This window comes from Coturnix japonica, chromosome 3, assembly GCF_054131305.1.
Source record: "Coturnix japonica strain WE chromosome 3, WE-NBRP24, whole genome shotgun sequence".
NCBI classification, from domain to species: Eukaryota; Metazoa; Chordata; class Aves; order Galliformes; family Phasianidae; genus Coturnix; species Coturnix japonica.
The window spans coordinates 95,739,091-95,751,744 of NC_140665.1; the positions used below are offsets into that span (position 1 = coordinate 95,739,091).

The following is a 12,654-nucleotide window of genomic DNA, read 5'->3' on the forward strand; positions in this document are numbered from 1 at the left end:
CCCTTTATCCGACCTAAATCTGCCCTCTTTAAGCTTGAAGCCATTTCCTCTTGTTCAATCACCACAGACCCTGCTAGAGTCTGTCCCCTTCAGATACTGAAAGGTATCCAGATATCACTGCATAGAGAAAGCAGAGATTCTGTTTTATTTTATCCATAAAACCATTCAGAATGCACAGCTAAAGGCAACGTCTCATTCCTGCTGCCGATGTTTATGGACATATACACTCCAAACATTGCGTTATTCTTTGTACTACACTGTCTTGGTTGTATTATGGCTTTTTCTTTCACATCTTTTTGATTTCTGAAAATTTGATAAAATACATAGAAAAAAAAAATCAGAAATCTACAAATAAATCCCTCAGTGTCTTCAAACTCGATGCTTTAATCAGTATGCCAGCAGACAAGCTGAGCTAATTCCATTTTACAGCCCTGTCTGTTAGTGAAGGGTGCCACAGATAACACGGTGTAAGAACACAATCCAATTGTTTTGCAATGAATCTCTTCACTTCTGCCTTATATTAGCACAGGATGGAACTCTGGGGGGTGCTATAGGCCTGCTGTAAGGTAGAATAGTACTATGATGGACAGATTGGTGAAGACTGGTTGAACAGACTTCATTTCTCTGAAACTAAGAGGATTATGATGAGCTACTAACAGCTGTTTAATACTTTTTAGTATAAATGTCAGTACTGGATGAGAAGGCTTAGAGGCGATGCTTAATGTGTGAGTAGTAGCATAGATACAGCAGTTGTTTACATTTCATGAAATCAATATATTTCATTTACTTATAATGTAATAATTAGTTTTGTGCTCACACTTGAAGAATACGGTCTCAGATTCAATAAATTCATAAATTATGTGTATTTGTTGTACTTCCCTTATTAACCTGCAGCTGTATCCATTGAAACAACCAAAACTGAGCTGCTTCCCACCCAACAAACCCTTGTACTTCCCTGCCAATTTTAAGCAGCTCTAGGAGAAGCTTAGCCACAGAGTAAATTGGATCAGTTTGCTGATTGATCTGGCTGAAAACTAACCCCAAAATGAAATAAATAAAAGATTAGTTTAAGTTGGATTAAATAATCACAAATTTTGGAGCTAACATAAAGAGGAGAGCAGGAACAAAAAGCTAACATGACGGGCATGAACCTTCTCTTCTTTGCAACAGCAGGGTAATTGGACGTGAAAATCAAATGTGAAAACACAAGGAGACGAGTAACATACACAGCACAGAGAGTCATCAGGATCAGACTGATACAAACAAACATCTGGGAGAGATGCATCTGTATGTGAGATGTTGGCTGCATAACAGCATAGCTTCAAAAGAAAAGGATGCCCCACTGTTATGGCTTCATGATTTGTGGTTACTGGTATTCCACATCATAACATCATTTAGTGCACTGGGAGTTCAAGTGTTAATGCTCCAGTTCCAGGTACCTGTCCAGAAGAGAAGAACTACATTCCCCAGGGGGGTTCTGCAGTCAGAGAGGAGATAGATAGAATGAGCTGACACTGAGGCAGGGAAGGAAGGAATGGCATATGTCATTTGTGGGAAGGGAAAGATGCTTATTTCAGCCCTCTCATGCTGAGGAAGATCTAGAATCCCTTTCTAGGCAGTTAGTCTAACTACTTAGTTTCCTATTATTCCTATTACTTCATTTTAACAGCACTTACTCTTTGGAACCATCAGTCCCCTCTAAAGAATTTGTACTCTTAGTTGTAAATAGAGAAATGCAAGCACTTTAAGTCAGAAGCAGGAAAGGTAATTGGATACTCCTTTGCACAGCATTTCTACCACACAGCAGCTTTCCATGCTAGGTGCAGACTTCTTCAATTCTGTAGTCCCTCCCATTGATTCTGGATGGCTAACTTCAGTATTAAGGTCCTGCTTTTTCAGAATTTGAAAATACGTATGAAAAGCATTTAGACAGGTGCCCTAATTTTCACTAATCAAATACTTAAAGGGATGAAACATACCATGCCATTAAAACAACGGCAATATATAAAAGAATAATCCTCTATGTTTTCTTTGCCCCTTCTTTCTCTTCCTCACTCTTCACTGTTCCATCATAATACCTCCTCCCTGAAGGAAAGTAGCTTTATTTTTTAGTACCCAGGAAACAGAAAACACCTGCTTTCATGTCTAATCTTCTGACAAAAATAGTAGGCAGAAAAGACACTTGATCCGTGACTGTATTACTTTGCTGCATGAAAAAGCTGAGACACTTTTTAGTGCCTGAAATAGGATACAGAAACACAAGAGACAAGTAATCCCACTTAAATCTGATGGAAAGGAAGTGATCTGACAGAGACACGGATGAATAAATTCTGTTTTCACATAAACCTGTCACATCTGCAAAATCCAAAGAAACCGTAACTAATTTAGTCCAAAGAATAACATCCACCTAACTTCACAGTTTGCTTAAAATGTCTCTGGAGGTGTTAGCTCACGAAGAGAAGAAAATCATCAGGCAAGTGCAGGAACAGCTGAACTGCACACAGAACAGGTTATAGTCCAGTACACTGAGGAATTCCAAAATTCAGTTATAGTTCACTTTAAATAATCAGCTGTAAATAAAAGCAATTCAAGTGTTGTTTCAGCCACCACTATTAAGGTAGTAAGGAGGGAGGCAAGACAGATGGCTGATGTCCCACACCCATCAGTGAGGCACTTGGACAATGCCCTCAACAACACGCTTTAACTTTTGGCCAGCCCCAAAGTGGTCAGGCAGTGGAACTGGAAGGTCCCTTCCAACTGAACTTTCCTATCACAACACAGTCCTGGCTCCATCAGCTCTCTGCCTTTAGCCCACCTATGTGCTGATCAGTCTGTTCTGTGCATTACACTGGGCATTAGTACACGCGTGAAAGATGGTAACATAACAATGTCAGTGCTCCTATGCACAGGTAAGGTGATATAACCCAGTCTGAGTGACATTTTCTTAGCAGATACCATCTGTTGTCTTTCCAACTACTTAACATCCTTATTAGAAATCTTTCCTCTTTGGTATCAGTTTCCTACCAGGCTGCAGCCCAGGAGGATACCAAAGATGCATGAAACAAATGTTTATGCTCTGTAGGGCTCTGGGTGTTCGCTACTCCAGCAAGAGACACTGGCAAAAACAGAGTTACTGCCTGTTCAGTATGTAATAATTGACAAAGTCACTCAGAAAAACGTAGCTCAGACTCATGGTAGTCAAAAGTGCTCACTTACAGAGATGCAAATTACAGCCTCCAAGGATTTACAAGGTGTCCCCTCTGTACTCAGCAAGGCAAGCCAGTTCAGCACCCTGTAAAACTGGAACAACCGTACCTCTTCCTGCCATGAAGCACCAACTGTGATAAACAGTATAATATACTGTATATAAAGACCCTGACTGTATACAAAGATCATAGAATCACAGAATCATAGAATCACAAGGTTGGAAAGGACCTACAAGATCATCTAGTCCAACCGTTTTCCCATTACCATTGCTACCACAAGCCACTAAACTGCATTTCATAGCTCCTCATCCAGATGCCTCTTGAACACTGCCAGGGACGGCGACTCTACCACCTCCCTGGGCATCCAGTGCCTGACCACTCATATATATCTATATATTACAAGATCAGTTTGTGCAAGGAAATATTTCAAGTTATTCTATAAAGCTGTATCTTCAAAGGTTACAACAAAGGAAAGTAACTATGATAAAACCAGCACAATGTAATCCAAAAATGTTTCATTTACAGATGCTGGGTTCTTACTCTCACCTGCAATCTCTAGGTTTGGTTAAGTAACTTTAAAGGAGCCTTAGGGGAGTCACATTTAAAAAAAGAAGTTGTATCTTTGGCTATGTTCACCATACACTAATGAAAGACTTGCTTGTTACATTTGAAGTACTGAGACTACAAAAATTCTTCGGGACTCAAGAATGCAAATAATCCCAACCTCAAATATTCGCCCTCCTATGAAGATGAAGGCTCTAAAACCTAAGATTTTCACACCATGAAGATTGTGAGCCTATGCACCACATTCATCAACTGATGAATTCAGCTTACAAGCAGAACACTAGAAAATGAAAACACTTTAAAAGGAGAGTTAGAGATGCACACACGAAGCTCATTTTGATTGTTTGAGTGGGATCCATCTCATCTAATTGTAGACATCTCTGACAGAGACAAACACGTTTGAGCTGGTTGCCCTGGGCTTCTTTGTAGCCAACACAGAGCAAATAGGCCTCTTCTGGGAATCATTCTCTGAGCTTATTTTAGATGCCAGCTGTAGAAATGAGATTAAATGTGGCCTATAAGTCCCCAATTTCTTCTCTCCCCCACCTCAGTCCCACCTATTAAGTGGTAAACAGTAAGCAATGCAGCCAGCTGACGGTAGGTAGAAGAGGCAGGAAGGGGTCAACAACTGCTACACACAACCACATAATCTGACTTCAGTGCTCAGCCACTTTTGTTTTGTTTTTTTTTTCCCCTCTGACCACTGTAAAATTTGTGTAGATTTCAACTTACCACCACTCATGTAACAAGTGGCAACAGAGCATCGAATTGATGAACAAAAATTGAGGCTAAAAAGTACCACAATATTTCGTATTCCATAGGACAAGTCAGTCACTTATCAGAGCAGGACAGTCTACACTTCAGCTGTGATCTACAATATAGGACATGAATATTGCAATATGTTATTTGACTCACAGCTGGCTTCCTATTACTACAACCAAAAAGCTGAATAGGTGTCACAAGGTGCTTACCAATATCGATGTATTTTGGGTCCAAGGGAGTGCCAATGGAATTGCAGAGAACCAGCACATACTGTAGGGAAATAAAAGTGTTATTAATACATTTTTCTCTAAGTTAGAAAGCTGCACAAGGGTTTCAGTGAAGGCATATCTCATAGCCCACATTTCACACAATCTAACACTGAACAGCAACAGAAAACAGGAAGATCATGGCTGCAGAAAATATAAAGATGTTTAACCATGATAGCAATGGGGTATTTGCTAATTAACACTGTAAATGAAGCCAAGCACAAAACAGTAGGTGATCAGCCGTTTTAAAGCAGATAAACAGATCTATCAGACAGAATTAGGTAGGATGTATTACCAGTGGGGTCCACAGATAAGATGCTGGTGAGACAGCCAGTCTCACCCCCTGCTTTGGAGAGCACAAACTGCACTCAGCACGACAGACACACTCGTATTTTCTCAGCAACTCTTCTCTAGTTGTTCAAGCATAGGATAATGTGATAAATGGCAGCAGGCCCCTAACTCCCAGGTGTGTGGGATCTTGTTCTATTCTTAGCAAAACCTACTTGATCTGGAACCTCCTCAGGGCAACCTTCAAGGGGGGAACTGGGAGTGAGGCTATTCCTCCACACTGCTCTAACACAGATGCCACAAAACAGACTGGTTTTGTAAGTTTTGCCCTTCTTGAAATTCTACTCTGGAAAGCTTTAATCAGCAGCGATAACTCAGGCTGGTCTGTTAAACTCAGGAAGATTTAAAAAAGAAAAAAAGAAAGAAAGGAAGAAGAGACATCAACATTTAATTGGTTGCCTCCAAGCACCAACACATGTACTTTTCCAGATGTAAATCAAGGATTAAATAGCTTTATCATGATTACACAGGGAAATAAGAATGTTCTGAATAAGAAATGTGGAAATTAAATAGCAATTTCTACTGCAGGCTCTTTAGATTCAAAGAACAGCTTTGCTAGACATTGAATCACTCAAGAGCTGGCACCCTGACTCCCCCCAGGAAATGGAAAACTGTTAGTTGCTCATTAGTTCTTTCACTTCCCAACCAATTCATGTAATTGATTTAGCAGACCACTGCAGCTGTACAGTTTCCCCCTTTATGTGGCCTCCGCAGAAGCCCGTATCTGACTTTTTAACCTTTCTAACTGTATAATGTTTGTTCTTGTTATATTTATATTAATTCTTCTTCAGCCCTCACTCTATTTGATTTCTTTTATGCTCTTTTTACTTGTTTCTGAGACTCTAAGTCAGTCTACCAGAGACTACTGAGGAGTGCTGGAGTGACAGTATCCAAGACAGCATGAGCAGCACAGGGTGGTGGGGTTAGGACCAAGGACTTTGCATTGTCCCACTTCATGGAGCAGAAAGCTCACTGTGGTTATCAAAATTGAGTTCTCCATGACTTACTGATACTGACTTCCTCTCACAATACAACAGTTCCTGCCAGAATTCAGCTTGTTTGCCCCATCAACTACTGCTGTACATTCTGCGTTCCTTAAATCACAATTCCATCCACTGAAATCTATTGCAGAATAGGTGTGTTTTTCAGAAAGCATCTCTAATGAATGAACTGCTATCAGAAGGATGTGCTTGTTTAACCTGGTTCCTAAAAGCTGCCTCCCACATAGCATTAATAATTAGACTAAAGCCATTCAGAAAGAATTGAAATAGAAATACTATTATGTAATTTTCAGGTGATAAATCCAATCTCTTATTTATCCTCCAGAAAGTTATGATAAATCCCACCACTCTTTACCTCACATTTTTAAAATGCAACCCAGAAAATCTCATTACTTTGTACTAAATTTCACCAAATGTCTCTGTTCACGTATATCATATTTTCAGATCACATCACAGCACACTCCAACAAAGCAGCACCAAGACATCATTACCGTTGCACCAACTGACTCCATCTCGTGCTCCTCCTTTGTAAGCAATGCAAGTGATACAGAAGATAATTCAGAAATGAATCCAATAAGAAAAACTGTGTGACAGTAATATTAACTGAACGTATATTAACCAAAGGGTATGTCTATCATATAATCTATCACCAAAATTAAAGTTTGAAATAAATAATGCATTTATATCATCCAAAAACTGTCCCTTTCTTACATTTCATTTTTTCATTTCCAACTGATTAGGTAACTCTTAATGTTCGAGTCTTCTCCTACATTTTGTTCATCTTTGGAAAAATACGTCCAAAGAAACAGTAATCCTGAAGTTTGTGGCCTTAATGAAGTTCTTAGTGGCTTTAAGTAAAGGCAGTTAGTAGGTTCTGAATATTTTAGCTACCATTTTGGTTCTTGGCTTCTTAGCTTCATGGGGTCCATTGCATTCATAGAATATAATCAAAAGGTTGGAAAGGACCTACATGATCATCTAGTCCAACCGTACTCCCTTACCATACCTACAGAAAACCACTAAACCATATCCCCTAGCTCCTTATCCAGATGTCAATAAACCATTTAAACATGGAGCCTGTTCAATGCCCTTCCATTAAATGACAGTTAATGGCACGCACTGAAAAAGATTCAGGATGATTATTTCATTTGTAAAGCACTGACAGATTATTTACATAAAGCACTGAAAGGTTATTTCATTTGTAAAGTGCTGACACATGCACTACAGTGTTTCAAATGACATTTACAAGGAAGTCCTTACCTGAGGCTGATCTTCATCTGCTTTGGTTGCTAACACACAGAAGTCTCCATAGGTTGTGATGGAAATCAGACTCTTGACGTATTTCACATACTTCTCGTTGTTTTTTGTGTCCCAGAAAACAACACAGTACTCTGGACGGTCAGGTCGGGTGTACGCATAAACCAAAGTATTGGAGCAGTAACCCCACTGCCAAGAGAAACAGATGGGACTAACTCAGTATACATTCTTTCATGAATGTGTTTACTTCGTATCAGCACATAATACAATCACTATTCAGTGTTCTTTACCTGTCATGTGATGAACTTGTTTATAAAGAATGGGAAGACAGACCTGGTAATATGTTATTTGCATACTGTTAACATAGAATCATAGAATCATAGAATTATAGAATCATAGAATTACTCAGGTTTGAAAAGACCTTCAAGATCATCAAGTCCAACCGCAGCTTAACCATAGTACCCTAACTCTAAAAACCCTACACTAAATCATATCCCTGAGTACCACATCCAAACAGCTCTTAAACACAACCAGGGATGGCGATTCAACCACCTCCCTGGGGAGCCTATTCCAGCCTATTAACATGGAAAAAGCTGCCTTCCCATCACCAGAAACTGACCCGATCAGAACTGGAGAATCATTCTCAAAATGAGAAAAAAACTTTATTCCATGTTTCTTCCTTGTTCAAAGAGAGCAGAAATACTTACGGCGATGATGGCTTTTACCATGAAAATGCTTTCCTTGACAAGTGATTTGGAAACACAACATCTGTTTCCCAATGGAAGATAATAAACACCTTAGACAGTGCACTTCCTGGAGCAGTCCAAATAAGCAACTATATTAGAGCACTGAAGTAACTTCTAACCCTTCTTCTGTATTAGTAGCATGAGAAAAGCCATCTCATCCCCCCAGAAGAATCATATAATCATAGAATTAGCCAGGTTGGAAAAGACCTTGAAGATCATCAAGTCCAACCGCAGCCTAACCAGTACCCTAGAAGCACTGATATATAACAAGGAGGGTATAAAATAATATAATATATAAGCATTGATATATAACAAGGCAAAAAGAGAAACATTCAAACACCATAAAAATTATGAAGATTTTTTAAATTGCATTCAACAATATTGTAGAAGATAATATAAGGCCTTTCCAATACACCAGAAAGTGAAAACACCTCTGAAAGGGAGGTGAGGCTGATAAGCAAACAAGATATAGAGAACCACTTCTGGATGAAAATAGCACTGACCTGGTACAGAGGAAGTATTTCTACTATGCCTCAATAAACACTGACCCAACCAAGCTAATAGCATGGAACAACTCCAAAAGGAAAGAGTGAATGGCACAACCACAAGATTTCTGTTCTTCAAACCCTGGTCTCCTCACAGTTTTAGTGTTGGAAAACTGTTTAGCAGTTGGAATAAAATGTATTGATCATAGAATGCTCTCCTTATCTCATATATCTCAGATACCTAGGTCTGTATCCAAGCTTTGCCTTTGGAAAGTTACAAAGCAATTCAAGAGAGAGCTCAGCAATGAGATCACAACTGGTGAACGCGCAACGGGATGTTCCAGTGCTCTACTATCGCTTCTGTTTGTGTAAATGTGACCATAGAAACTAATCTCATAGTTAAAAAAACAAATGAGCACATTAAAAGAGTCTGTAATACCATAATTTGGGTCTCTCCCTTACAGTTTTTACAGGATGGAAAAAACTATTTCCTGCCCAATGAAAAGAAAAACTGTCAGTATAAAAAACCTACTGTATTTTTCACTTTCTAGGAATAAATTCTGCATCCTCCCCAATGAGCTTAGAAATCCATTTATCACCTAACTATCCTTTTATCCTGTACTTAAGCACCATCTTCTTCAGCTTTCAACTAAATTTGCTAATCAAGTTAAGTGCCACACAACCACTTACCTTGTAATCTGGCCGAATGTTTGCAAAATATATGTAAGAATCAACAGCCAGTGCAATTTTTAGTCCACCTCCCTCCCAAGACAAGGCTGATATCTGCTTGCCAGGAACTTTCAGCGTGCGCAAGTGCTTGATTAAGAACAAGAGAAGAAAAAAATACTGAACATCATAGGAAGACTGCCCTAAAATACATAAACAACAGTGCTGCTGGTTGATGAAATACAAGCTGATACACCTTCTCTACAGTACCCCATAATAATTCCCCAATTAGCAAACACATGCTAGCAAGGTTTGACAATTTGTTTTGCATTATAATAAACCATGCATCATTTTTTTTCTATTTTCTTTTGTACTCTTCAGAAAGGGAAATGTTTAATTTACAGACTATATTTTAAAACCTGGAAAAAATTGAACAATAGAGAATGACAGTATAACTATTTTTCCTTACGTATGGTAATCTGAACCACCTTTACTATTTCAATTACTATTCAACAGCACTGATAACTGACATGACTCAAGTTTCACTGTTACTGGCAGTAAGTGTATAAATTATATCAGCCAGCTGACCTTTAACTACAGCTGATAGGTCAGGGAGATATTTGTATTCATTTAAACTATGTCAAGGGTGTATACTGAATCAGCTGCATTGGTACATGATCTGCAGTGAGGCAATGGATGTTTTCTTTGTCTCTATACATCCTTCCCCTTCCAAAAAGTTTAAGAAAAGTACTTAGACATGAATCTATAATTTAAGAGCTCACAAACTTCCCTTTTTATAAGTATCTTTTTATAGCACCTTGAATTGAACAATGAATTAAATAAAAATTAACATTTCCAAAAACAACCACCATTGTCCCACAGACCATTTGTTTGTAGGAAACTTTTTGGTTGCAAAGTATAGAGACGGATGTAATAAAGGACACCTCTACTCTTTAGTGTAATACTTGGCTTACATAAAATACACCTCTTTAGGGAGCAGAGCACTGATACTTGTGCTTACATCTAGCCTTCCTTCTGAAAGTGTGACTTCACATCTAAAGAAACCACTGTCAATAAGCTTATATAATTTAGTGCCTAGTTCATGGGTTTGATCAGTTACTGTAGCCAGCTGTAAATCCAATACACACTATTCACAGCAGACACCATCTTCCAAAAGGTTAACCCACAACTTGACTATCACAACCAGCACAAAACCAACCTAAAACCCAGGTTGACTGTTGACTTTAAACTCTAGATACAAACACCTGTTTCTAGAGGTCTGGAGACCCCTAGGTCTTACATAGTGGAGAAAGACAAATAAGTCCAGGTTTGATACATACATACTAGGTTAACATCCTACCTGCTGCCTAAGCGTTCAAAATTGATTACCAACTCTAGGAGCAAATTCCTTACTCAGAGTGTATGAGGCCCTGGCACAGCTGCACAGACAAACTGGGGATGCCCCATCTCTGGAGGTGTTTAAGGTTGGGTGAAGCCTTGAGAAATCCACACAGAAAAAAAAAAAACATGCTAAAATAAAGCAAATGAAGGTTGCATTAGTGTATTAAATATTTTACCTCACCAAATGGAGTGTAGAACTGCACAACATTTACATCTTTATCTGGAGATGTTCCTTTTAGGGAGCCTGCCAGTGCCAACACGCTTCCGCAATGGTTCCACTGAATGCACACTATATTCATACCAGCGTCAATCAAAACAGGATCTAGGTTTTGAGAAATACATATTGAAAATCTAAAGATTAGTAGACATTTTAGGTCAATAAGAGCTCAGTAATTAGCATCCCACATTCTGTACTTACTGTGGTCATTCTCATCTCTCATTATCTGGCATCTTCCATTTTCATAACAGACAGCAAGACAAGGACAATCTGGTTCAACGTAGCCTTCTGTACCATGGTACCAATGTATTCCAGCAATGCGGAAAGTTCCCGTTAAGTTCACCAAACAACTCAGCTTCATTTTCACCTAGGCAAGAATGGTTTAGTACTGAAAGTCATGTATAACTCGCTGTGTAGAGGAACAATTTATATCTACACAGAGAGCTTGAAAGAGACCAGATACATGTACGCTGAACTGTTCTCCTGAGCCAAGGAAAAAAGCTGGCATAAAAATTTAAGAGTTTGAGAGAACTCTTTATTCAATGCTTAATCAGACATATGAGAACACATCTTTTAATTACAAAGAAGTATTTCATATCTGGCATTTTTACTCTTTGAAAAGTATCCTAGAAAATAAACACATACACACAAAAGCCACTCAGTACCACAATAGAACTTTACAAAAAAATAAAACTTTTTGTTATTATTTTCATTACAAAATTGCAACTGTATGAATCTTGTATAAAATGTTACAAAGAACCTTGTCCCTAACTGAACTCCTCCAACTAAATGAGTATAAAATAACCTAAAGAGGAAATAAATGTTTATGCGCATTACATTTAATACCTTTATGACAACAAGCGTGAACTTACAATGAAGTTTCCATTACTGTCATAAATGTGGATTTCTCCATTTGCCATTCCAAAGAGCAAGACTTTGCTATCAGAGGACCAGGCCACATGGCACAGGTGTGTACCTTTCAAGTCTTTACCCCAGATGCGGTTGCCTGTAAGAGAGCACTGATTGTACTTCATAAGCATAGCACAGGACTAAAGAAAGGATGCAATCCCATATGAAAACTAAAGCTGCTAAAGAATTGAAGCAACAACTTTTAAAGTAACTATTAATCATAATTATATAGAGAACGAGTTACTATGCACATACTTCTGGAAAATGAAAGCTATCTGACAAGACAACAATTAGCAAAGCTTTTACCATCCACAGATCCAACGATCACAGCTCCATCTTCGTACACAATACAAATCTTCTGCCCATCAGCATTCCAGCTCATGCTTCGAACAACAGATTTGTTTCTGTTGTTTATCATCTCTTCAAACCAAGAACCTATTAGTAGTGAATCAAAAATTGAGTTACACTTCTGATTTAATAATCCTCTCGTCAATTCAAGACTAATCACCAAATTTAAAGAATAAAACTGCCCTCAATTAAAGGATATGCAAATAGGATACCAATGAGATGCTAATGACATTTCTTAGCAATATAATTTCAAGAAGATGCTAAAAACAAATACAACATAATACAGAAACATAAGAAGTTTATTAAATTACCAATGAATCAACGTAGAGATTCAATGAAATGGCAAACATATTTGAAGTGCCTGCTTTTAACCACAGATGAGATACAAGTTAATATGACTCTGAAATGCAATAAAGAGATGTACAAATATTGTTTTGGAAATTAATTAAAGAGAACGTTATTCCAATTTTTTAGTGAA

General features: G+C 38.3%; 1 protein-coding gene across 4 annotated transcripts in view; it reads right to left on the bottom strand.

The window, feature by feature from the left end:
- Positions 1 to 12,654, bottom strand: part of WDR35 (WD repeat domain 35) — a 31,056-nt gene that overhangs the window by 15,098 nt on the left and 3,304 nt on the right. For 2 of the 4 annotated variants that reach the window (XR_014944271.1, XM_085542231.1), the window contains exons 5-12: positions 12,135 to 12,263; positions 11,792 to 11,925; positions 11,121 to 11,286; positions 10,879 to 11,024; positions 9,326 to 9,451; positions 7,408 to 7,593; positions 6,639 to 6,671; positions 4,742 to 4,802 (exon numbers count right to left, since the gene is read on the bottom strand). Coding sequence is in view for 2 of the 4 variants with exons in the window: in XM_085542231.1 (XP_085398357.1) it covers positions 4,742 to 4,802; positions 6,639 to 6,671; positions 7,408 to 7,593; positions 9,326 to 9,451; positions 10,879 to 11,024; positions 11,121 to 11,286; positions 11,792 to 11,925; positions 12,135 to 12,263 (981 nt within the window). In the remaining 2 variants the exon portion in view is untranslated. The remainder of the gene's footprint in view (positions 1 to 4,741; positions 4,803 to 6,638; positions 6,672 to 7,407; positions 7,594 to 9,325; positions 9,452 to 10,878; positions 11,025 to 11,120; positions 11,287 to 11,791; positions 11,926 to 12,134; positions 12,264 to 12,654) is intronic. The other 2 variants (XR_014944272.1, XM_085542232.1) reach the window with 1 other exon arrangement.